This window comes from Hemiscyllium ocellatum, chromosome 7 (assembly GCF_020745735.1).
Source record: "Hemiscyllium ocellatum isolate sHemOce1 chromosome 7, sHemOce1.pat.X.cur, whole genome shotgun sequence".
Lineage (NCBI taxonomy): Eukaryota > Metazoa > Chordata > Chondrichthyes > Orectolobiformes > Hemiscylliidae > Hemiscyllium > Hemiscyllium ocellatum.
The window spans coordinates 79,553,096-79,576,354 of NC_083407.1; the positions used below are offsets into that span (position 1 = coordinate 79,553,096).

At 38.4% G+C, this 23,259-nt stretch overlaps 2 protein-coding genes across 2 annotated transcripts in view; one reads left to right on the forward strand and one right to left on the reverse strand.

The window, feature by feature from the left end:
* The first annotated feature begins 591 nt into the window (after nt 1–591).
* LOC132817156 (small membrane A-kinase anchor protein-like) lies at nt 592–3,133 on the forward strand. The gene is made up of 2 exons (XM_060827371.1): nt 592–1,060; nt 1,377–3,133. The coding sequence occupies exon 2, from the start codon at nt 1,463–1,465 to the stop codon at nt 1,925–1,927; it is 465 nt and encodes a 154-aa protein (XP_060683354.1). The 5' UTR covers nt 592–1,060; nt 1,377–1,462; the 3' UTR covers nt 1,928–3,133.
* Nucleotides 3,134–10,772: 7,639 nt separating this feature from the next.
* Nucleotides 10,773–23,259, reverse strand: part of hibch (3-hydroxyisobutyryl-CoA hydrolase) — a 121,131-nt gene continuing 108,644 nt past the window's right edge. Inside the window, exons 12-14 of the mRNA XM_060828002.1 lie at nt 17,815–17,934; nt 17,239–17,272; nt 10,773–11,087 (exon numbers count right to left, since the gene is read on the reverse strand). Coding sequence (XP_060683985.1) covers nt 10,972–11,087; nt 17,239–17,272; nt 17,815–17,934 — 270 coding nt within the window. The 3' untranslated portion in view covers nt 10,773–10,971. The remainder of the gene's footprint in view (nt 11,088–17,238; nt 17,273–17,814; nt 17,935–23,259) is intronic.

Below are 23,259 nucleotides of genomic sequence, written 5' to 3' on the forward strand. Positions count from 1 at the left end.
CGTGACCCCCAAAGACCGTTCACCATCTATATAAGTCATGAAGGTAATGAAAAACTCCCCATTTGGTGGATATTTAAGAGTGCCAGCAACATTGAAGATCCCCCTTTGTTCAGCATTCCATCTACTATCTTCAATGCTTACTGCCTCCACTACTGGAACACAATGGCTCTATCTACGAAACGTGTTTCGTTAAGGCTTCATTGAGAGCATTTTCTAAACCGATAACCCCCGCCAACTAAAAGTACAAGGGTAACAGCGGCCGGGGTGGGGAATTGGAAGAAGAACAAGACCAGCTAGGAATGAGGAATCGATCTTTTGCAGTCACTGGGTCCGAATCCTGAAATTGCCTAGCAATCAGCAATTTGGAGCCGTTGAAAGACTCCGGTCACCCTACCTTCTCAAGGGCAACTAGCAATAAATATTGACCTTGCCAGAGATGCCAATAAGCCTGAATGAATAAAAATAGCCAATGGGTTAGCTGCCTGTTATAAATTGCCGCCAGGAGACGGCGCTATGCAATTGCAAATCACTAACAGTCTTTTAAAAGCTCTGTTTATTCTTTCAAACATAAATGCACCACTTGGCAGGTAAAATGAGTAGCGTAAATGAGAATTTGAATTAGTACAGAGCCATTTCCCGGTATTAGAGACTGCGGATATGCTTATTTTTCGAATAGAAAATCTTTCCAAACAGTAGCCGACAGCTCATGGACACAACAAATATTAGCAGTAATCTTCAGTAATCCCCAACTCAGGGCTGGAGATCGGCGCACAAATATGTTGGAAGGCAAAGAATGAACGGATTGGGATGCGTTGTCAAAAGGCGGAAGGTCGAGCAGCCCCGTGAACTGCTCCCGGCGATTGGGAGTTTGATGATTTGACTGAGCAAAAATATCGATACGTCTGGCATTGAAAGTACAGCCGCCTCTGACAGCGGAAAGCAAAAAAAAACTACAACGGGCGCACACAACATAAATCATGACCAGTGTGAGGGAAAGCGCCCATGAAGATTGATGTTAAACAATAATCCTTGCAGTTAGGGATGAAGGTTCTAAATCAGGGTAAGTGACGGCTGTTCACATTGATATATCGTGCTTTAATTACGTCTTACGTCCCAATTCGTTATTTTGAAAAAAAAATGTTTTGTCATTAAGGCATCCGTACTATAAAGTAAATGCTACCGACAACATCGAGCACGGTTATGAAGTAATTTTATAAGGATAGGTTAAACTGGCTTATGTTTGCGTCCTCAGATTCTAGCCACTATCGGGTGTAATAGTTACCGGATTGCTGTGTATAAATCACATTGAAATTGTGTATCATACGGATTTTGTTTTGCACGGGAATAATATGTTTTCGCTTGTTTCTTTCTCACAGATAATGTCCCATTGACTGGTCATCGTGACTGTTGATCAATGACAATTAGCTAGGGGAGTTTCTCAGAAAATAAAAGCACACGGTGGATGATCATTTTGAAGTGCCGGCGATACTGCTGCACGAATGATCTGCATTGCCGTAAACAGGACAGGCAGCTTTTCGCCTGGTCAGAAACGGAACAGAGCGGGCGTTGCGGACTAACTGAGGTACTGGGGGAAAACATATATAGAAAAAAACAAGCTGAGAATTTGTCAACACTACGTTTCATGTTGATTGCACTAATGGGCTGTTTTAAGTCAAAACACAAGTACGCGGTGCAGAATGTCAACATCGCGGAGCAAAAGGACAGTCAGCAGTGTCATGGGGCTGAGGCTGTGATGGTCGAAGCCAAACCCGTGCAAAAACGCGAGGACGCGCTGCGGGTGAACGCAGCGCTCCTGGATTATGCACAGCGCCTCTCCGAGGACATAGTCAACGCGGCAGTGGAACGGTGGCGAGAAATCGAGAGCCGATACAGTGACATTCCTTACATAGAAAGCGATGTTCCCTGAATCTCCAGCGCTGGCACCTCCCATCAGAGACACACACACACACACACAGGGTGGGTCGGTAATGTTGGAAAACAGGGAGCTCCACTGCATTCGACGCTGAACGGCACCCTCACAAGGAGAAAACTTGTTTTCGTACGCCTGTCTTTTCATCTGTTGAGTCGCGACCAAAGTATATATTCCTGAAAAGTATTCGGAAACAACTTTAATCATTAACAAAAAAAATTTTTTGGACAATCTTGATTGGCATTTTGCCACACCTACGAGTACGTTCTCCATGCCGCCCTAAATACACACACACAGACAATCCTGGCTACATTGCTTATGTGTTTAGGTGCTGGGCAGATTTTTCAGATTTATGTATAAACAATTCCAATATAGTTGGAGTTAGACAAGGCAAATATCCAGAAGATTAAGTTGACGCAAGTTTCATGGAAGTGTTTAGCAATTCATATTTTCGGAAAATAAAAATGTGCCTAAGGCTAACATGGGCTAAACAATGATGCATTTCTAGGCAATTTGTATGAATATGGCCTACGTTTTAAAACAAGGAAATCGGTAGCCTTTTACGTGGAGACGATATAAGGAAGTCAGAATCTCTTATGCAGCTGTTTAGAATGGGAGGCCCTACAACATTTGGGGAACTGCATTGACAGCAGAAATGCCCAAAACGTCATACACACTAACACACATTCTAATGAACGATAATTGATACTTTATTGCATCCATTTTGAAGAAGCAGCCGATTGCTGCTACACCATAAACATGGTCATTCTTTCAAACTTAGGGAAAACTCATTTTAAATAAGTAACTTATTCAAGGACAAAATCTTCTGCCAAGTGTTCTAAACCACACGCATTTTTTTTAATTTGAGAAGAGGAACAACTGTACTTCGTACGAAAGGCTAGCCAGTACAAATCAGATTAATTAGTCAAGCTATGCGCAAAACTTCAAAATGCTACCATGGAACCAAGCTCATCACATCCATATAATCATTTCATTAATTCAGTATGTGACTGTGAACACGGCAATACAATGTATTGCTGAACACGTTTTAATCACTTCTCAACATAATCGCGCTCCTAAAAACCATTACAGTACTGTGTTCAGTTATAGGAGGTTAAAGGGTGACCTTGCCGAGGTTTATAAAATCATGAGGGGTATAGATGAGGTGAACGGCAGATCTTTTTGCCTTAGGGTGGGGATTTCAAGACTAGGAGCATATTTTCAACGTGAAAGATTTTAAAAAGGCAGGAGGGGCAATGTTTTTAGACAGTCGTTTTTGTGTGGAATAAACTTGAAGAGGGAGGGGTAGATGCTGCTTAAAAGACAATTTTATAAGTACATGAATAATAAAGTTTGGTGGGATAAAGGCCAAGCACAGACAGATGGAACTAGTTTAGCTTGGGATGTCTGATTGGTATGGACCAGTTGGACTGAAGGGTCTGTTTCCATGCTGTGTGGCTCTGTGACTCTTTGACTTTATATTGGGGAAGAAAGCCATGCAATTCACATCTCAAATATTGTGTACTAGCCTCACATTTGCCTTTTCAAATATATAAAAAAAGTCAAAACAAAAACGTATTCCTCACTGTACAAGTGTTGCTTTCTTGTAGGACCATTTTGCAGCCCTCTTCAAGTTTATTCCACACAAAAACGACTGTCTAAAAAACATTGCCCCTCCTGCCTTTTTAAAATCTTTCTTTCACGTTGAAAATATGCTCCTAATCTTGAAATCCCCACCCTAAGGCAAAAAGATCTGCCATTCACCTCATCTATACCTCTCATGATTTTATAAACCTCTGCAAGGTCCCCATTTAACCTCCTATAATTGAACACAGTACTACCTAATTAAACCAACTACCTAATTATATATTTTTTTCAGGTATGGCATTGACCTATAAAGTATAACGAGAACATATTTTAGAAAGAAAAATTATTTAGATATATATTGTACTATTCCCATTATCAGAACGTCCCCATGTGGTTCACAATGATATTTTTGAAATGTATTGTTTTGGCAAAGGCAGCAGCCGATGTTTGGACACAACACTTCACAAATATCAATGGATTACATGGAGTTAATTTAGTTGCAGGGTGTTAGGGGATAAATGTTAGTCAGGTTGTTTTACAGAACTCTCAGTTTTGAAATGAAACGTCTATTGAATGTACAGTCAAAGTTTGGAAGAAGGCTGGAACTCATGAGCATCTGACTCAGAGTTAAGAATATACTACCAAGACAAGTTGACAGGTTGGTTTAAATTGAATATTTCAAGTGAAGTGAGGGTGGGTAGCATAGGGGCATCAAGTGATGCTGTGAGGGAAGTGATAGGGGACATGAAGGAAGTAGCAAATTGGTGAAGGGCAGCAGAGAACTGGAATAGAGAAGGGGGCAGGTGTGGGCAGCAAGATGGTGGAGAGCAAGATGGTGAGAGTGCAGAGTGTGAAGTGGATAATGAGACAGCAAATGGAAGGCAGTGACAATGGTCACACAATAATGTTATTAGTAGCATCAACCTCCTGCTCCATTGAGATGTGGATGCACAATAGTGATTTCAGTGGCACAGGTTTCCTGTTACCGTGCAATGGCAGAGCTATCTGTGAAGAAAGAAACCCTTTTATGAAGTAGCAGTCATTCTGGTTTTGGTCTTCGGGCAAAATATTTATGACTCTCTACATGGATGATATCATACAGGATACAGGTCTGTGGACAAAGAATAATCTTTGCTGCAATATGTTTTTATTGACAACCAAATCATTATGTTCTAGACAGTCATGGTGCTATTTACCTAAAAACAAGACTATCACGTTTATGGTCTTGCTAATTCAGATATTACAGGCTGGATGCTTATGAAAAGCCATTTTTAACTTTAAAACCAAGTTGACTATAATTTCATGATCAATAAATTTGAAATTTTTAGATGATTCAAAAATAATTTTAGTCAAAATCAGGTTGTTGACAACAGCAATTTGGCCCTGCCCTCTTCACAATTTATGCATAATCCACATCTATTGCAGATAAATTTCAAGAATTTGTAGAAATTAAAAACCAAAAATGATTGCATTACTTGAACTAATCTCCAAAGAATACAGTCAACTAATTTGCCACAAGTATGGCAATGACTATGTAATGATGTATTTGCAAATAGCAGAATTTTTCACAATTATTTTTAGTGTATTTTTTACAATGGCTAATGCAACATTTTTAACATGTAAATTTTTAATTAGCTTGTATAAAATTTAGAGATGTTAAAAGTGAAATTTTGAGATGGTCAATTACTATGAAAAGATATTCACACTCCTTCAAAGGATTGGCGTTCTAAACTCTAAAAAAAATCAAACAAAGTAAAATAAAAACAACAAATGATTGCAGAAGGTAATGACTAAGTCTCAGTTATACATCATGCTCTAGCCAGGTGTACATCAAAGCGTGTGTACAGGTATTGCAGTAGACCCATTCCAGTTCTAATAACCTTATCTGATTAACGTAATAGTGCCTAAATTGTTTTTACATTAAAGAAACAAACTTATAACTATTTCTGACAGAAAGTTTTTTTTGCTATTTTCAATACACTCTTGCATTAATTAAGCTGGAAAGATACTTTCAAGGTTGTTTTGTTGCAAAAACACAAATTTGACCATATTTCAGCTATAAAGAGCAATTGAGTTACTTCCATACTTCAGAGGTTAGAACATATTTCCTCTGTCCACTGATCAATACATTTTCAATAAAAATGTTTTATTTGCAATGACAATTCTGTAGATAAGATAACAATATTTTGATTTTTAATGCTAAGTTCTATTAAAAATTCCATTTGAAAATAATCCATATCTCCAGCCTCCTTTTTGTTAATGTTTCAATTGTCCCTCTTCTCATTGAGGATTCTTATAAGTCTGTGGTAGAATAGTTTATTGAAGTTTTATTGTTTGTGCTTTTTGTAAATTCATTCCATGCAATGACAAGCCATTTTGAATTTAATGTGTCTGTTGATGAAAAAATGTGTTTGAATATCCTGTGGTTGAATTCTTTGCTTTTAAAATGAAGAAATGATAAATGTCAAGATTTTTTAAAATTGTTTTTACAACATTGATTCTCTTTACTATTAAGTTTCGAATGTGCAACTTAGTTTGCAGTGTGAACATGTGGTTGTTTTGTTTTAACCATGTAAATTATTCACTGGTATTTTTTGTTCTGGTTTTGTAATATAGCAATTTTAATCAAACAAGTAATTTTCAAAGTTATTAAAATATAAGTGTGTATTTTATGGTTTCATTTATTTACCATTTTGTAAATTATAAATCCAGTTTTCTCACTAGAGCAAACATACCATAAGGTTATATTTCCAAAACCTGGCAAATTTAACACCCATTTCTATAACTACTGAGTTTGCTGTAGAAATTACTACAAATGACAACAACCACAATCACTAAATTCCACTAAACAGGCAGCGTAATAAATGTAGGAGAAAGTGAGGTCTGCAGATGCTGGAGATCAGAGCTGAAAATGTGTTGCTGGAAAGGCGCAGCAGGCCAGGCAGCATCCAAGGAGCAGGAGAATCGATGTTTCGGCCATGAGCCCTTCTTGAACAAGGGCTCATGCCCGAAACGTCGATTCTCCTGCTCCTTGGATGCTGCTTGGCCTGCTACGCCTTTCCAGCAACACATTTTCAGCGTAATAAATGTAGTAAGTAAAAAAAGAGGAATTCAACACCTCTAAATGGGGAGTCATTTAATAAAGCCTGACTAGGTAAATATCTAATTTTTAAAAATGAGAAACTGAAATATTCACCATTACTTTTAGGAAATGCATTTTGCATCTCAAAGTCATGTCACAAAACCCAATCTCCAGTCTCCAAAATAATAAATTGTCTGCTTAGATTTGGATTTTCTGGGGAAATGTCAGTGTAGGTCAGTCTATGTGACATTATATGGCACTACTTTTGTTGCAAATCATCTTCAGTGAAGAATTACAGTGGTTGGCTAACTCTGCCATGTCTAACATCTCCATCCACAAACATTTTCTTCATCATGCTATAACTCCTGCTGATAGTACAACCGGACAAGTTAGAATGAAATCTGGCTTAATAGGTCATATATTTTTATTTTAGTTAATGCAGTGGTATTCACTGAAATATAGTCACACAAGGCTGAAGAGTTTCTTTAACAGAAGTTTACTTCACAAAAGACAATGAAAAACAAAGCTATCTAAATATAGAACAGTTTCAAATATCTTAAAAACAAAGCAAAACGAAGTCTAATCCTGTTTCTCAATACTATCCATTGCAGAGATTGAAATCCAGAGAAGTTATCCTTCTACCCTAAAGCTTTAAGTTTGACCTAACTGACACTGTCCATTCCTTTCCTGTGATCTGTGAAGTCATACAAATAGTTATAAAACTGACAGCTGAGAAGTTCTCAGGGAGAAAGTGAGGACTGTAGACGCTGGAGGTCAGAGTCGAAAGTGTGGTGCTGGAAAAGCACGGCAGGTCAGGCAGCATCTGAGGAGCAGGAGAATCAACGTTTCGAGTATAAGCCCTTCATCAAGAATGAAGCTTGTAACTCATAAGCCTCATTCCCAATGAAGGGCTTATGCCGAAAAGTCGATTTTCCTGCTTCTTGGATGCTGCCTGACCTGCTGTACATTTCCAGCATCACACTCTTGACTTAGAATTTCTCAGCCTTTAATAACATGCAGCTTTCTAACCAAACACTCCTGATCTGGAAGTTTCTCAAACAAAACTTTTCTGTCCAGGTCACTGTGCTTTCTTTAACTGTTCTGGACTATTTTCTATGAAAGAAAACTATGTTTGCTTCTGATCCCAGTCACATAATAATATTTCGATCTCTGGAGAAATGAAGCTAAAATCAATTCTCGGTTATCTGGAAACAAAATCAACCTAATGACCTTCAATATTTAGCCGAAAATGTGTTGCTGGTTAAAGCACAGCAGGTTAGGCAGCATCCAAGGAACAGGAAATTCGACGTTTCGGGCATAAGCCCTTCATCAGGAATCATCATTAGGCTTAAGCCTTCATCAGGCTTATGCCCAAAACGTCGAATTTCCTGTTCCTTGGATGCTGCCTAACCTGCTGTGCTTTAACCAGCAACACATTTTCAGCTGTGATCTCCAGCATCTGCAGACCTCATTTTTTACCCGAAGACCTTCAATATTTACCCTGCTTTTAATAAAGTGTACAGTAAAAACAGTCTTCCATTTACACTCCTTGAGGTACCACCTCTCTGTCACAAACTATGCCTTGATGTTAAGGTGAGGTGCGAGCGACAGTCCTTGCCATAAGGCCATGTTTGACCAAGTTAGTATCAAGGAGGCTTAGCCAAATTAGAATCAATAAGCATCATGGGGAAGATCTCCGCTATTTGGAATCATACCTGGCATATGGGAAGATGGTTATCTCGTCACTAGAGTTCAGTCATAAAAGCTTCAGAATGTCTCTGCTGGAGTCCCTGAAGGTAGTGTCTTAGACTGAACCATCTTCAGCTGCTTTAGCAATGACCTTTCCTCTATCATAAGGTCAAAAGCAAAAAGTTTGTCGATGGTTGCACAATGTTCAGCACCATTCGTGATTCCTCAGATACTGAAACAGTCCATGTTCAAATGTCAACAAGATCTGGACAACATGCAGGCATGGGTTGAAAAGTGGAAAGTAACATTCGCACCACACAAATGCCAGAGAATAACCATTTCCAATTAGAGACAATCTAACCATCACACCGTGACATTCAATGTTGTCAATATCACCCAACCGCCACGCTCAACATCCTGGAGATTACCACTGTCCAGAAACTGGACTGGACTCATCATCAAAATAAACTGGTTAGAAGGACAGATAAAAGGCTAGGAATATGGCAGCGAATAATTCACCTCCCAACTCCTCAAAGCCTATCCACTACCTACAAGGCACAAATCAGGAGTGTGATGGAATACTCCCCACTTGCCAGGATGAACAACAACCGTAACAACACTCAAAATGTTTGACACCGTCCAGGACAAAGAAGCCTGCTTGATCCACAAATATTTAGTCACTGCACCACTCAATAGTAATATCTATAAGATGCGCTATAGAAATTTACCAAAGACTTTTAGATATCACCTTCCAAACCCACAATCATAACATCTAGAAGGCAACAGATACATGGGAACACCATCACCTTCACTTCCCCTCCAACCCACTCAACATCGTAACTTGGAAATATATTGCTGTTCCTTCATTGTTGCTGGGTCAAAATCATGGAATCCATGATTTGGCACTGTTGGTCTACCTGCAATACATGAACTGCAGCTGTTCAGGAAGACAGTTCACCTTCATTTTAGCAACAACAATTAGGAACGGACAAACGGACAGAAATCAGAACCAACAGAAAACTATGGAAATACGGTCATCAAATACACTCTAAACTATATTTTAAGGTGAATAAAAGAAGAAGAATCAAATTTCCCACAACAGATATCAAGGAAAGAATTTTAAAAAAGCTTTGGGTATTTAAGAACTTCAACCCCTAATCTCTCAATGCACCTTCTCATCATTGCCACTAAAGCATACCTTTGTGTTAATCTGTACATGGCTTCTCCTTTATAGTACTGTATTATATTTTCAGCAATTGTACTGATTGTAAACTCTACTCCTAGTAACAATTTATATTAGTGAAAACATTACCACTTAATTAAAAATTCCAAAGATATATCTTATCAATAATATTCACCTTTGAATGAAAATCTCATCCATGCTATGCCCTTGTATCCACTCAAGATATTACAAATCATATCTTTTCACATTCAATTTAGCACTGAGTACTTGGTAAAGGGAATGATAAGCTGTTTGAATGTTCTAATGTCAATCCAGAAGCCTAATCCCATGATGACCTCAAGACAATACATTAGCTCAAAACATATGGCAGAATTCAGAATATGTGAATTTTCTGAACATTTGTTTTACCCAAGCTGTGTTGACACTAAACTCTTAGCGCTATGCAACAGTTCAGAATTAACTTCTGTTGGTCGAGTTTGGTCTGCCGTTTCCCACAAGTATCAGTAAATTTATTGATGATGACATGATCACACCTCATAATGGATACAGATTCATGACCACTAGGAATTACTGAATAGTTTGAATATTACATAAATAATCTCTCATTGATATATTTCTCACTGAATTATTTACCTTATAGAGAATATTCAATTGCTGAGCATTTCTCTTCTTTAAACATATGAACCAGTTTCTTTAAAATTAAATTATAAATATATTTAAGCAAAACAAAATGTTTGTACTTCAATCTGGTAGAATTGAAGGGGGCACTCATTGCAATGTTCACCAAGTTAGCTTTCCATTCTCTGTGAATTGTAGCCTATCCAAAATTCTTTTTATATGCTGCTTCCAAATAACTGTTTATATTATGGCATGAATGCGTCCACCTCTTCTGTTACCTCTTCCAATGCTGCAGAAAACGACCCCTTCCAAAATCACCATTCTGATCTCGACTGCTCAAATTCCTTACTGCTCTATCATGGCACACACTCTTATAATTCCTACCCATTATCACAAGTTTTGTCACCATATCACTTGAAGCTGTACTTTCAGTCACATGAGACTGCATGTTCTCAAATCCCTGAATAAAAGCCTTTTCCTAACTCAACACTCATTAAAACCTCTCCGTCTCTGTGTCCAAGCTTTAGGTCAGTCCTCCCAATAACATATTCTTTTGACATGGCAAGAATTTTTGTTTTACCTTTGTGATGTTGGAGCATTTTCTAAATGAATGGCACTACATAAATACATGGTACCTGATACCCATGACTCAGCAAAAATACACAAAGCTAGCATTTCAGTATATTTATTATATATGTAATACAATATTTTCCCTTGATAAATGCATGAGATTTGAAGAGAAAAACAGACTGCAAACCCATTCATAAAATTATTTTTCAATTCCCAAGTTATTTATCCATTTCATCATCAGGTTCTCAAGGCAATTAGGGAACAGCAACAAATGCCAATAATGCCCATTTCCCTTGAAATAATTCTTAAACGTTACAATTTGAGTTCCTTGCTTCCAAGTGACTGAAAGCAACTCTTCAGATACTCCTCTGTCACCTCTTCTAGAGTTTCTGGCTTCCATTTCGGGGATTGATCCTTGTCGATCAGAACTGATAGGACAGAGAAAAAATATTATCATAAAGAATGATATGGCAATGATTATTCTAGAATCGAAGGACTACAAATTGTGTTTAAACAGTAGCTTAAATACAGAGGGGAAAAATTAGGAGCACAAATATAAAAATACACTCTTGTTACACTTCATTCTACTTACACCTCAAGTTATTTGAAGCCATATACTCTTCTGATTGTCTTTCTTTATGTTCAGTTAATTCATTAGTCACTATCTTGGTCACAAAATGATCATCTGATATCCCTAGCCAACAGTAATGATGTCTAATAATTCAAAAATTTGAGAGGAAACTATATCTCATTGGCATTCTCAACTCAACCAGAACTAGCTTAACACAGCAATTGACTGAAAAATGTTCTTTTTATTTATTAAGTTAAATGCTAAATTTCTTAACAGTGTTGATTTTTGTCCTTTTATTAATTGATAGTCCCTGTCAATTTCATCCGAATTGTTAATTTATTACAAAAGAATAGTTTTGTTTTCCTCTCTTATAAAACAGCAATATATTTTGCTGCACTTTGCAGAATTTATTTAGTACAATGTAAGCCCTTTCATAAAGAACATCAAATTTGCATTGGACATGTATCTATGAACACTCTGCACTACTGGATTTAAAATAGATTAATTGAAAGCTCCTGGTTAAGACTTACAATTTGGGTGAAAATGTGTAAAGCAATATTCTTTCCTTGTAATCCACTGAAGATTAGCTACCATCAGATTCAATCTGTCATTGTCGAACTCATCTTCCTTTCTGTTTTTTTAGCACTATAAAATATTCTGCAAAAATCCTGTGAATTTATACACTCTCTGTGCATAATGCAATTTGCTTAAGTAGTGAAACTTCAGGCAAAGTCCAGGAAGCAATACAAATACTATTACTATGTAGGCCTGGTAGACAAATCATGCATAAATGAAACACAGGAGCATAAACATGTTCCTTAAGTCTGCGGGTAAGTGGAGTTGAAATGCCCATCAGCCATGATTAAATGGTGGAGTGGACTCAATGGGCCGAAGGGCCTTACTTCCACTCCGATGTCTTATGGTTTCATCACTTAATTATGTCATGGCTGATCTGTATCTTAACCTTTGGTCTCTAACCCTTAACATGATTGCCTAACAAAAGTCTCTTAATCTTGGCTTAGGCTAGATCAGTTGAAAATTTCAAAGCGGAATTCCAGATTTCCACTACCCTTTGTGACCTTTCTGATGTCATCCCTGAATAGCCTACTCAAATTTTAAGATTCTGCCTAAAGTTTTGGACCCCACCAGACGAAATAGTTTATCTCTATCAACCATATCAATTCCTTCAATTATTTTATAGATCTCAATTAGATTATTCTTTTAATCTTCTATATTCAAGTGAATATCTGGGTTTGGATTGACAAATGGAAAGTAATGTTGGTGCCATTGAAATGCATGACTTTATCCAAAAAGAAAGAATCTAACCATTACCCCTTGACATTCAATGGCACTATCATTACTCAATTGCCTTTTATCAATTTCCTGGGGGTTACGATTGACCAGAACCTGACTAGCCTAGCCATATAAATGCAGGATACAAACAGGTCATAGACTGGGAATCCTGCAGAGAGTAACACACCACTTGGCCCCTTAAAGTCTGTTCACCATTTACAAAGCTCAAGGGAGGAGTGTTTTCGGAATACACCCTGTTTGCCTGGATGAGTGCAGCACCAACAACACTTAAGAAGCTCGACAATATCCAAGATTAAACAGCTACTTCACTGGCACCAAATCTAAACATTCAGTCTCTCCACCTTATGCTTATTAGGTGCAGTGAGAGACACTGCACAAATTCACCAAGTCTCTTTAGTCAACAACTTACAAGCTAATGGCCAAGGCCACAGACAGCCTATACATGGGAATACCACCAACCTGCAAATTCCCTTCAATGTCATTGGGTCAAAATTCTGGCACCCACATCCATGCATGATTAAAAGCTGAAGAAAAATTTAATAATTTCCCTTTGACATTCTATGGCATTATCATGATGAATCCCCCCTAACAACATCCTGGAGGTTACTATTGCCCAGATTTTGAACTGGCTCAACCATATAAATGTGTCCACACGAGCTGGTCAGAGGCTGTGAATTCTGTAGCACATAATTTAGGTCATGTTTATGCAGTGCCTGTCCATCACCACCAAGGTAGAAGCCAAGATTGTGATGAAATGCATCCCACTTGCCTGGATGAGTGCAACTCCAAAAATACATGTCATCAGGTCAAACATAGTTCGACACCATTCACGATACCACAGTCTGCTTGACTGGCATCCCATCCATCACCTTCAATCTATAGTCCTTCACCACCAATGCACAGTGACAGCATAGTGTATCATCTACACCATGCAACAATGTATCCAGACTCTTTCAACAGTACCTTCTAAATCTGGGACCTTTACCGCCTAGAAGGACAAGAGAAACAGGTATGTGGGAATATCTGTGATTGCAAGATCCCCTCTATATCCTTGTGAATTTATCATTGTTCCTTCACTATCATGAGGTTAAAATCCTGGAACTCCTTTCCAAACAGCTCTATGGTTACTCCTACACACCAAGGTCTGCAGAGGTTCAAGAATCTGGATTAGTGGTGCTGGAAGAGCACAGCAGTTCATAGGTGGATAGATGGATAGGTGGAAAAGGAGATAGGCAGGTAGGACAAGTCTGGACAAGTCATGGGGACAGTGCTGAGCTGGAAGTTTGGAATTAGGGTGAGGTGGGGGAAGGGACTTCAACAATTTCCTCATTTCCCCTTCCCCCGCCTCACCCTAGTTCCCAAACTTTTAGCTCAGCACTGTCCCCATGATTTGTCCGAACTTGTCCTACCTGCCTATCTCCTTTTCCACCTATCCACTCCACCCTCTCCTCCCTGACCTATTACCTTCATCCACTCTCCTACTCACCTATTGTACTCTATGCTACTTTCTCCCCACCCCTACCCTCCTCTAGCTTATCTCTCCACGCTTCAGGCTCTCTGCCTTTATTCCTGATGAAGGGCTTTTGTCCAAAACGTCAATTTCGCTGCTTCTTGGATGCTGCCTGAACTGCTGTGCTCTTCCAGCACCACTAATCCAGAATCTGGTTTCCAGCATCTGCAGTCATTGTTTTTAACCACCTAGAGGTTCAAGGAGGCAGGTCAGCACCAACTTCTTCATTTACTTCTCAGCATGTGGCAATAACTGCTCGACTAGCCAGCAGCATCGATATCCCAGAAACAAACTGTAGATATAGAGTAGAGACCCACATTGAAAGGTATGGAAAGTGGAGTTGAGGCTGAGATGAGATCGGCTAGGATTGTATTAAATGATGGAGTAGGGTCAAAGAGCTGAGCTGCCTACTCCTGTTCCTAGTTATGTTCTGATATTGACTAACATGTTCTGGAGACTCACAACTCATGGCAAATCTTTTAACATTTGAATTGAACAGCTGATATGAACATTAATAATGCCGTGCATCATCAAACTGCTATTACTTTTCCAGCAAAATCTAAGTCTGACTTATTAGAATGTAAGAGTTGGGAGTTTAAAGAACAACAACTGACTTCAGGGTTTAAAAAACAATTAATTACTTAGATATTATTCAAGTGATTTGTCAGATCATTCAAATCATTTGATCAGATTTTCCTGCTATTACACCTGCCCTTTCAATCTTTTTACTGAAAGGAAATCTCCCCTACTAAAACCCATTCCTCATCTATTCTGTTTTAAACTGCAATGTACTACAACTAGAGCAAAATTTTATTCTTTCATCATATCGCATCCGAATGACATCTGATAGGTGAAGTAAATTTGCAATGTTGGCAATTACAGCTGTAAATATGTAGAAATATGAGAGAATGAAGGTTATAAGAACAAGTGTTACCAAATGAAAAAAAATAACTCTGGGGAACACTAGTGGGATTATTTTTGGAACATGACTCATCAGATTTGAGTAATGTAAGTTATCAATTGGTTTTTGGCTTAATGCCCAAGTACTCAGTTGTTTCAATCTGAATCATAAAAGAAACACAAATTCAAGAGACTCAAAAGATATAATTTATAAAATATCAGACACAAAACAGTACTTTTTAAAGATCAGTAAATACTATAAATGACTGGATCATAAACTCCTAAGTAATACAATCAATTTTGAACTTCAAATTTCCCAAGATTTTATTTTTTATTCTGACACAATTTGTGCTGTCTGATTAGTTACATAGGCATTACCCAAATCCAATGGACAATTACTTGGTAAATATGATCTTCCCTCCATAATAAAGTCAGAAGTGGGGATGTTCACTGATGATTATACAATGCTGAGCACCATTTGCAACAGTGAAACTGATAACCAATCATTTTTTGCTCATATGCAGCAAGACTGGCCACAATCCAGGCTTGGATTGACAAATGGCAGCTAACATTCACAGTAAATAATCGTGCTGCAGGTAACTCATATCCCGACTTCCCAGTGCTTGTTTGTCATGCACAAAACATAAGCCGGAAATATGATGGAATATTCTTCACACCAGCTCCAACAATATTCAAGAAGCTTGACACCATTCAGGACAAAATAGTCCACTTCATTTGTAAACCATCTCCACCTTTAGCATTTAGTCCCTTCATCGCTAATAAACAGTAGCGGCAGTGTGAAGCATCTAAGTGGTGCACTGAAATAACTCAACAAAGTTCCATCAATAGCACTTTCCAAATATGCGACCTTTACCACCCAGAAAAGCAAGAACAGCAGACACATGCAAACAGGATCACCTGCAATTAAGTCCCCCTCCAGCCCACGTTAGCTTCCATCCTGATCTGGAACAATTTCATCATTCCGTCACTGTCACTGGGCCTAAATCCATGAACTCCCCTCCAGACAGCGTGATAGGTGCCCTTACACCCCAAGGATTAGAGCAGTTCAAGAAGGGAGTTCAACATCACTTTCTCCAGGGCAATTAGTGAAGTGCAATAAATGCTTGTCTATCTAATAACACTTACAGTATTCCATGAACAAATTTTAAAAATTACATAGGGAAGGTAAGCAAATAACAAACCATACATGATCAATTACCAAGAGCATCCAGTCAATGTGCTCTGAAATAGTTCAAATAGGAATTGTCTTTTTAAAAACATAAAGCCTTTTGAGATTTAAACAAAGAACAGTGCTCCACTCCTCAATTACCTTTTCACTTCTACACATGTTAAAGGCTCTGCCGCATTTATTCTAAGTGGCCAAACTTTTGACTTAAAAACTCAGGATGTTTTAGCATGGCTGTTGATTGGTGATCCAATCCTTCTGCATCTCAAAAGGGATATTTGAATAGCAATCAGTATTTGTTAATCTTTTTCTCTTACCCTTAGAGTCAGCTATGATTCCATTAGTTGTACTCTTACTGATGAAGGGCTTATGCTTGAAACTTCTCCTGCTCCTCAGATGAGCTGTTGTGCTTTTTCCGGCACCACACTTTTCAACTCTTATTGAGTCAGAAGGTTACGGATTCTGACATCAGGATTTGAGCAGGGATACGATAGTGAAAGCTGCCATACTAATGCACTACAGATGTGATGCTGTGCTGTGAAAAGTGCCATCATTTGGACAAGACAAAACTGAGGTCCACCTGCTCTCTCTCAGGTGGATACAGGAGATCCAATGGCATTACTTTGAGAAGGAACAGGGAACTGTTCTCTATTTTGTGGCTAAAATTCATCCCTCAACCAACATCATAAAATCAGGTTATCTGATTAATATCACAATATTGCTTGTGGGGGCTGGTGTGTGCAGATTGGCTGCTCCATTTCTTACATTGGTTGCACCACAAACATACTCATTGACTGGAAAGTGCTTTGAGGTGTTCTGTGATCACGAAAGATGCTACATAATTGCAACTGTATTTCCACTCGCCCCTACCCCCACCCCCTTCTTAAGCCAGAGAATAGAGGACAGTTGTGGTACCTTAATACTGGCAAGCTGAGGTCAGCTGAGTCTTTAGGGAGCAGCGACTGCGTCTGAGGACCTGCTGATTTATCTGATCTAATAAATACCTAACAGCACATATCTGTTCAGCCACAAAGACAGACCTTGCTTAGGTACAGAGTTAACTTTTTTTGAAAACCTTATAATGGATTATAAGCTTACCTGCACGCACACCTTCATAAAAATCATGGCCTCTCTGAAAGGGATAAATTTCAAAGTATGAACTCTGTATATTAAACGTAAAAGCTCTTTTTCATCTCATTTGATGATTATATGGAAGTACCCCAAAGTTTACATCCCAATAAATGTCTGAGGAAACATTAGTGTCAATGTGATAAAGATAAACATTAAATGCACCTATGTCTCATTCTAATATTGCATAACTTAACTCTTAAGATTATTAATAATATCTTAAATATCAGGAAAAATTGCTGGCAAAGTAATACTTAAAGTATTGCACTTTATAAAGGACACAATTGGACATGTGGCTACATGTCTATGTTACAAGGTTGCTTTGTTTCCAACAAAGATGTCTTATTTTCATCTAACATAATACTGAACAAAAACTATACTCGTCAGGCTCAATTGCAATTAAGCCGATTCTACTTCCAGCATTTAGTAATACACTTTATCATCATGTAGCAGGTACTTGCAATGTCATGCAAAAAAAATCAACAAATATATTGTTTAATTGTCCTTTAACAAGAGGATCTGTTTGTATCTCTAACATGATCATACCATACAAGATTGGCTAATTCTGTATTCCATAACTAAAACTTCTGCCAGATTCTTTGTGGCTCCCTCTTGAAGCTGTTGAAAAGTAATCTTCATAGACGTGGGAGACATTTTCTTCAGTGTCTATACAAAAAAATTAAAAGCATGAAAAATAGGGTGTCTGCTAAAGATGATTATTGCATTTTTTTGGACGAAATGACAACAGCAAAGATTGTAATGCTAATTAATATTTTAAGTCAAGACCTTTTCATGTCACACTTCATACACCATACTGAAAACAAGATGAAATACTGGATAATTATGAGCACCTATAGAACCAAACTAATCCTAACTTCTCATTGTGGTACAAGCTATGTACAAAACTAGTAAACAAGTGCCAACAATTTGGTGTAGATTATCACTACTGAACATGTCCTGGTCAATTGGAGGACACAACAGAGCAACTAATCAAATTTGATCCTTTTCTTGTCCAGGACTGCTGAGTTCAACTATAATACTACCTCCGCCTTTCTGCTTTCACTTAACCACAGACCAATGATTAAGTGTGTGACTGAACCGAACTGCTGTGCAATTCCTAAAAAAGGAAAAGTCACTTATTCACCAGCAACCTCAGTTTATTAGGAGGTGGTAGGAAAGAAGTAACGGGCTACCAATATAGATGTCCAGGCTAATGCTTTGCCAATGTAGTTTCCAATCCTACCATGGCAGCTGGTGGAATTTAAATTCTATTAATTAATGAACTTAGAATTAAATAGCTAGTCCTAGTAATAGTGACCATGAAACTACTGTCAAAACTAATTAAGTAATGCCCCTCAGGGGTGGTCTTACCAAGGCAAAAGTGAGGACTGCAGATGCTGGAGATCAGAGTCAAGATTGGAGTGGTGCTGGAAAAGCACAACAGGTCAGGCAGCATCTGAGGAGCAGGAAAATCGATGTTTCGGGCAAAAGCCCTTCATCAGGACTGATTCCAGCACCACTCTAATCTTGATGATGGTCTTATCAAGGTCGAACCTAGATGTGGAACTGGATGCACAACAACATGGTCCCTCTGAAATGTTTTAGTTAGCTATTCAGTTATATCAAACTGCTACAAACTTAAAAAGAAATAAAACCAGACAGACCACCTCACAATGCCTGGGCACAGGAAACAACAATAGCACACCCAGCCCTTCTGACCACACACAGAGTCCCTTACTAATACCTGGGGGTTTGAGTCAACTTTGGGAGAGCTATCCTCCAGACTGATCGACACCTGACTTAGTCATGGTCACTAAATCATAACTGACAACTAATTTCTAAGAAACCATCATCACTGTCCCTAGGTCGGTCCTGCCAGTGGGACAGAGCAGAGGTGGTGGCCTAGGAGCATTCAATTGTAAGACAGTTGCCCTAGGAGCTACCAACATTAACTCTGCACCCATGAAGTTTCATGGCATCTGATCAAGGAACCTCCTGCTGATTACCACCTCATGTCAATTTCAACCAATTTATTTAATGTGAAGACAAGGAACAGTTGAAAGCACTATAAAAGGATTCTGAAACATTTCAGCACTTCTACTGAAGATATATGCTTCAGAACTAATCATGTCACTTGCCAAACTGCTCCAGTACAGCTGCAACATTCCCATCGAACTGACAGAGTGGAAAATTGCTCATGCATGCCATGTCATTAAAATCAGGGCAAATCCAAGCTGGCCAATAACTGCCAAATCAGCCTACACTCAATCATCAGCAATCATCAAAAGTTGTTATTGACACTGCTATCAGTCAGCATGTACACAGCAATAATGCGCTAAAAGACACTTGGTCTGGGTTCCCCATCTCATTACAGTAGCCTTGGTCCAAACATGACAAAAGAGTTTAATTGGAGAGACAAGCTTAAAGTGTTTGTCTAAAGCAGCATTGAAGTGAATGAGGTTTCAAGAAGCTCTAGCAAAACTGATGTCAATGGAAAGAGGGGAATGGTGGGAGGGGGACTCTCTCCATTGGTTGGAGTCATAATTCTCACAAAGAAGGATAGTATAGTTGTTGGTGAATCATCTCAGTTCTAGGATATTGCTAGAGGAATTGCACAGGGTGATGTCTTGGCCCAGTCATTTTCAGCTGCTTAAGCAATAACCTTGCTTCCATCATAATGCCAGAAGTGGAGATGATTATAGATAGTTTCACAATATTCCTTAGCCCCTTTTCAGACATTGAAGCAAGCTATGTCCATTTGCAGTGAGACCCGGCCAATACGTAGGCTTGGGCTGATAAGTGGAAAGTAACATCTGTGCCACACAAGTTCCAGGCATTGGCCACCTTCACAAGAGAAATCTTAATATTGGCATGATCATCACCAAACTCCCTTATTATCAATATACTGGGTGCTGCCATTGGCCAGAAACTGAATTGGAACAGCATATAAATCCTATGGCTACAAGAGCAGATCTGTCACTTGGAATTCTGTAATTCACCTCCTGAATTCCAAAGCCTGACTTGTCAGGCTTGTGATAGAACCTCCCCAGGTCCCTTGATAAATGCAGGTTTAGCAACAGTCAAATCGCTTGGCATAATCCATAGCCAAAATTGTTGTTTGACTGGCACCCCAATCACCATCTTAAATCTTCAATCCCTCCATCACTGACTCATAATAGCAGCAGCCTGTACAATCCACAAACTACAACTCATGACTTCTCAAAGGATCCTTCTACCGCACCTTCCAAACGCATATTGGCTACCACCTAGAAGGACAGGGGCAACTGATAAAAGTGAATATCATTGTCTGCAATTTTTCCTCCAAACCATGCCATGTTAATAAACAATTATAATTGCCATTCCTTCACCGTTACAGGGTAAAATTCTTGAAAGCCCCTTTGTAATTACAATTTAGATGTACTTACACCATAAGGAAAGGGTGCAGAAGGTGGCTCACCAGCACTTTCCCAAGTGTATTTAGGGATCACATACAAATGCTATCCAGTGATGACTAGATTTGATCAAAAAGACTAAAAAACAATTTTTCACGTTTTACAGTGAAACAGAGTTGGCTATTATTCCCAGGCTAAAATTGTTAACATTCCAGCTAAAGGTTAAACCACACCAAATAACTACTTCAATGATGCTTTTTTCCATTTTTGAAATGCATGTGTGTTGATGTCAGCATTACATAAGTTGTTTACATATGCAACCTAACTTATTGTCATCAGTACATTTTTAAAGGGATTAAATCCCCAAGCATGTTTGTGGATTCGGACTTTAATTTTGCCAGGTTTTCAAATCCCTTTATGGTTTTTTTTTCTTATTTTGGTAACTTCCTCCAGCCTTCTCACCTTCCAAGCTATCATTACTCTTCCAACTTTGGCCTGTGTGTACCTCTGACTTTAATTGCTGCACCATTATCAGATTTACTTTTAACTGCTGAGGTGTTAAGCCCTTGAATTCCCTCCCTGAAATGCTCTACTTCACTTTCCATTTTTGAGATGCTCCCCAAAACTGAGCTCTCTTTGTCCTTAGCTCTAATATCTCCTTATATGGCTTAGTGTCAAATTTTATTGGATCATTTCCTGTGAAATGCCTTGAGATATTTTACCATGTTAAACTGTAGTTGCTGTAGTTGTTGGTTCTACTGTAACTTTCTTGTCACAGGATGCTACAATGACCAGAGAAAATGGAGGTGGCAGTTTGCCTGTTGATTACATTGAATTGCAGTCTGTGGCTCTGCATATCTGAACAATGACACAATAGTCATTTCAGAAAAGTCACCACGTGCAACTATAATTTAACTGTAGAGAAGAGGTTTAAAAGCAAAATTAGTTCGCAGAAATATTGACCAGACAATATTTCTTGTCTCCCAATAACTTCCACAAACTGACTTTTTGTTTTGGGGAAGGCGGGACGTGGGGGAGGCGGGGGAGGTGTGTAGGAGAGGAGAAGTGTTAAGTGAGACTAAAATCACACACTTGTCCAACTAAAACAATTGGAAGATTTCTTTCCCCAAAAATATCAATGAACTTATTGGAGTTTTACAATAATCCAACATCCTTGTGGTTATTTTTTCCAGTGCTAGCTAATAAATCATTAGACACATCAGATTTTGTATTACAATCAGTGTGAAAACATATTAACCACTGAATACTTCAGTTGCTAGACCAGACCAATAGTCACTACTGTATGCTAGCTAGAATCATTTGAGAATTGAATATTGTTGATTGCAAGTGTCAATATGTATTTCTCACTATCTTTTTTAAAAATCAGATACCATATGGGATTAGGGACCAGAGAGAATGTAATTTTAATGAAAGCTGGGTTTGATCACAATCATTCTGAATTGTGTATTAGCAGCACCCCATTATTTACTGTATAATGTTGGTAATGTTAATAACTGTAAAACTCTAAGTACACCATTAAGATCCTTCTATCTACGATCGCCTACTTTTTGTTGAAAGACATCTCACTTGCACCAATTAAGAGTAGATCCACTTACTGAAGACACCGCATCACAGTGCTCAGTCATCCCATTGCCTCTGGCAGTGCAATGGGATTCATCAAATAAGAATGTTATTTTGGCAGCAGATCAGGCAGATTATGTTATTTTGTTGCGGAACTGTTCCAAAGGTTATCTGCTTTGCAAAGGAATTTATTCACAGTGCACCAATCTAGAGGATAGATGGAAAGTGATATGGACGTGCACCAAAATCTGGATCAGCAAATATACATTTGGTCCAGCTGCTAATGGAGGTAACAGAAATGTCATTTATCTAGTCCTTTCAATGGTACCACTTCAACTGTGCTTAAAATAAGCTGCCCCCCACCCCCAGAGTCAGGTATGTTTACTTCCCTAGTGGGCACACCAAATTTCTTCAAAATTAAAATATTGCAAAACATTGGCTTACAGAACCACCAATAATCCTGCTCCTCTGTGTTTTTCAGTTGTATTTTCTAAGGTGATAGAACAGTAGTAATAAGTTTATTTTTTACATTCAAACCTTATTCTATACTAGTTCTGAAGAGTTATACCAGATTTAAAACATTAAATCTGTTTCTGTCTCCACAGATGCTACCAGATATGCTGTTTCTCCACTATTCTCTGAACTTGTTTCTGAACCCACACTAATTGTGCTACCAAATATATTGCACTACCACTGAGGAAAACATAAATAATTCAAATAATATGCTAACATTTTTACATTATCTCCTACTGCCAGTTTGGCTCACATTGCACCATTCTCACTTCTGAGTCAGAGCCAGTCAGGAAGTTCTTGCTCAACTATGAGCTTTAGTGCGTCACATATGCCAACACTTCAGTGTCAAATTGAAGCAATAAATTGATGATTGTAAGTGCTGTCATTTGGATGGAACATGCATGCAAGGCTTTATTCTCCTAGTCAATTAGATATCTTTTATCATTGTACTGTTCAAAGAAAAGCAGGGAGCAACTTTTTGCCTTCCATTATGCATCAAAAACAG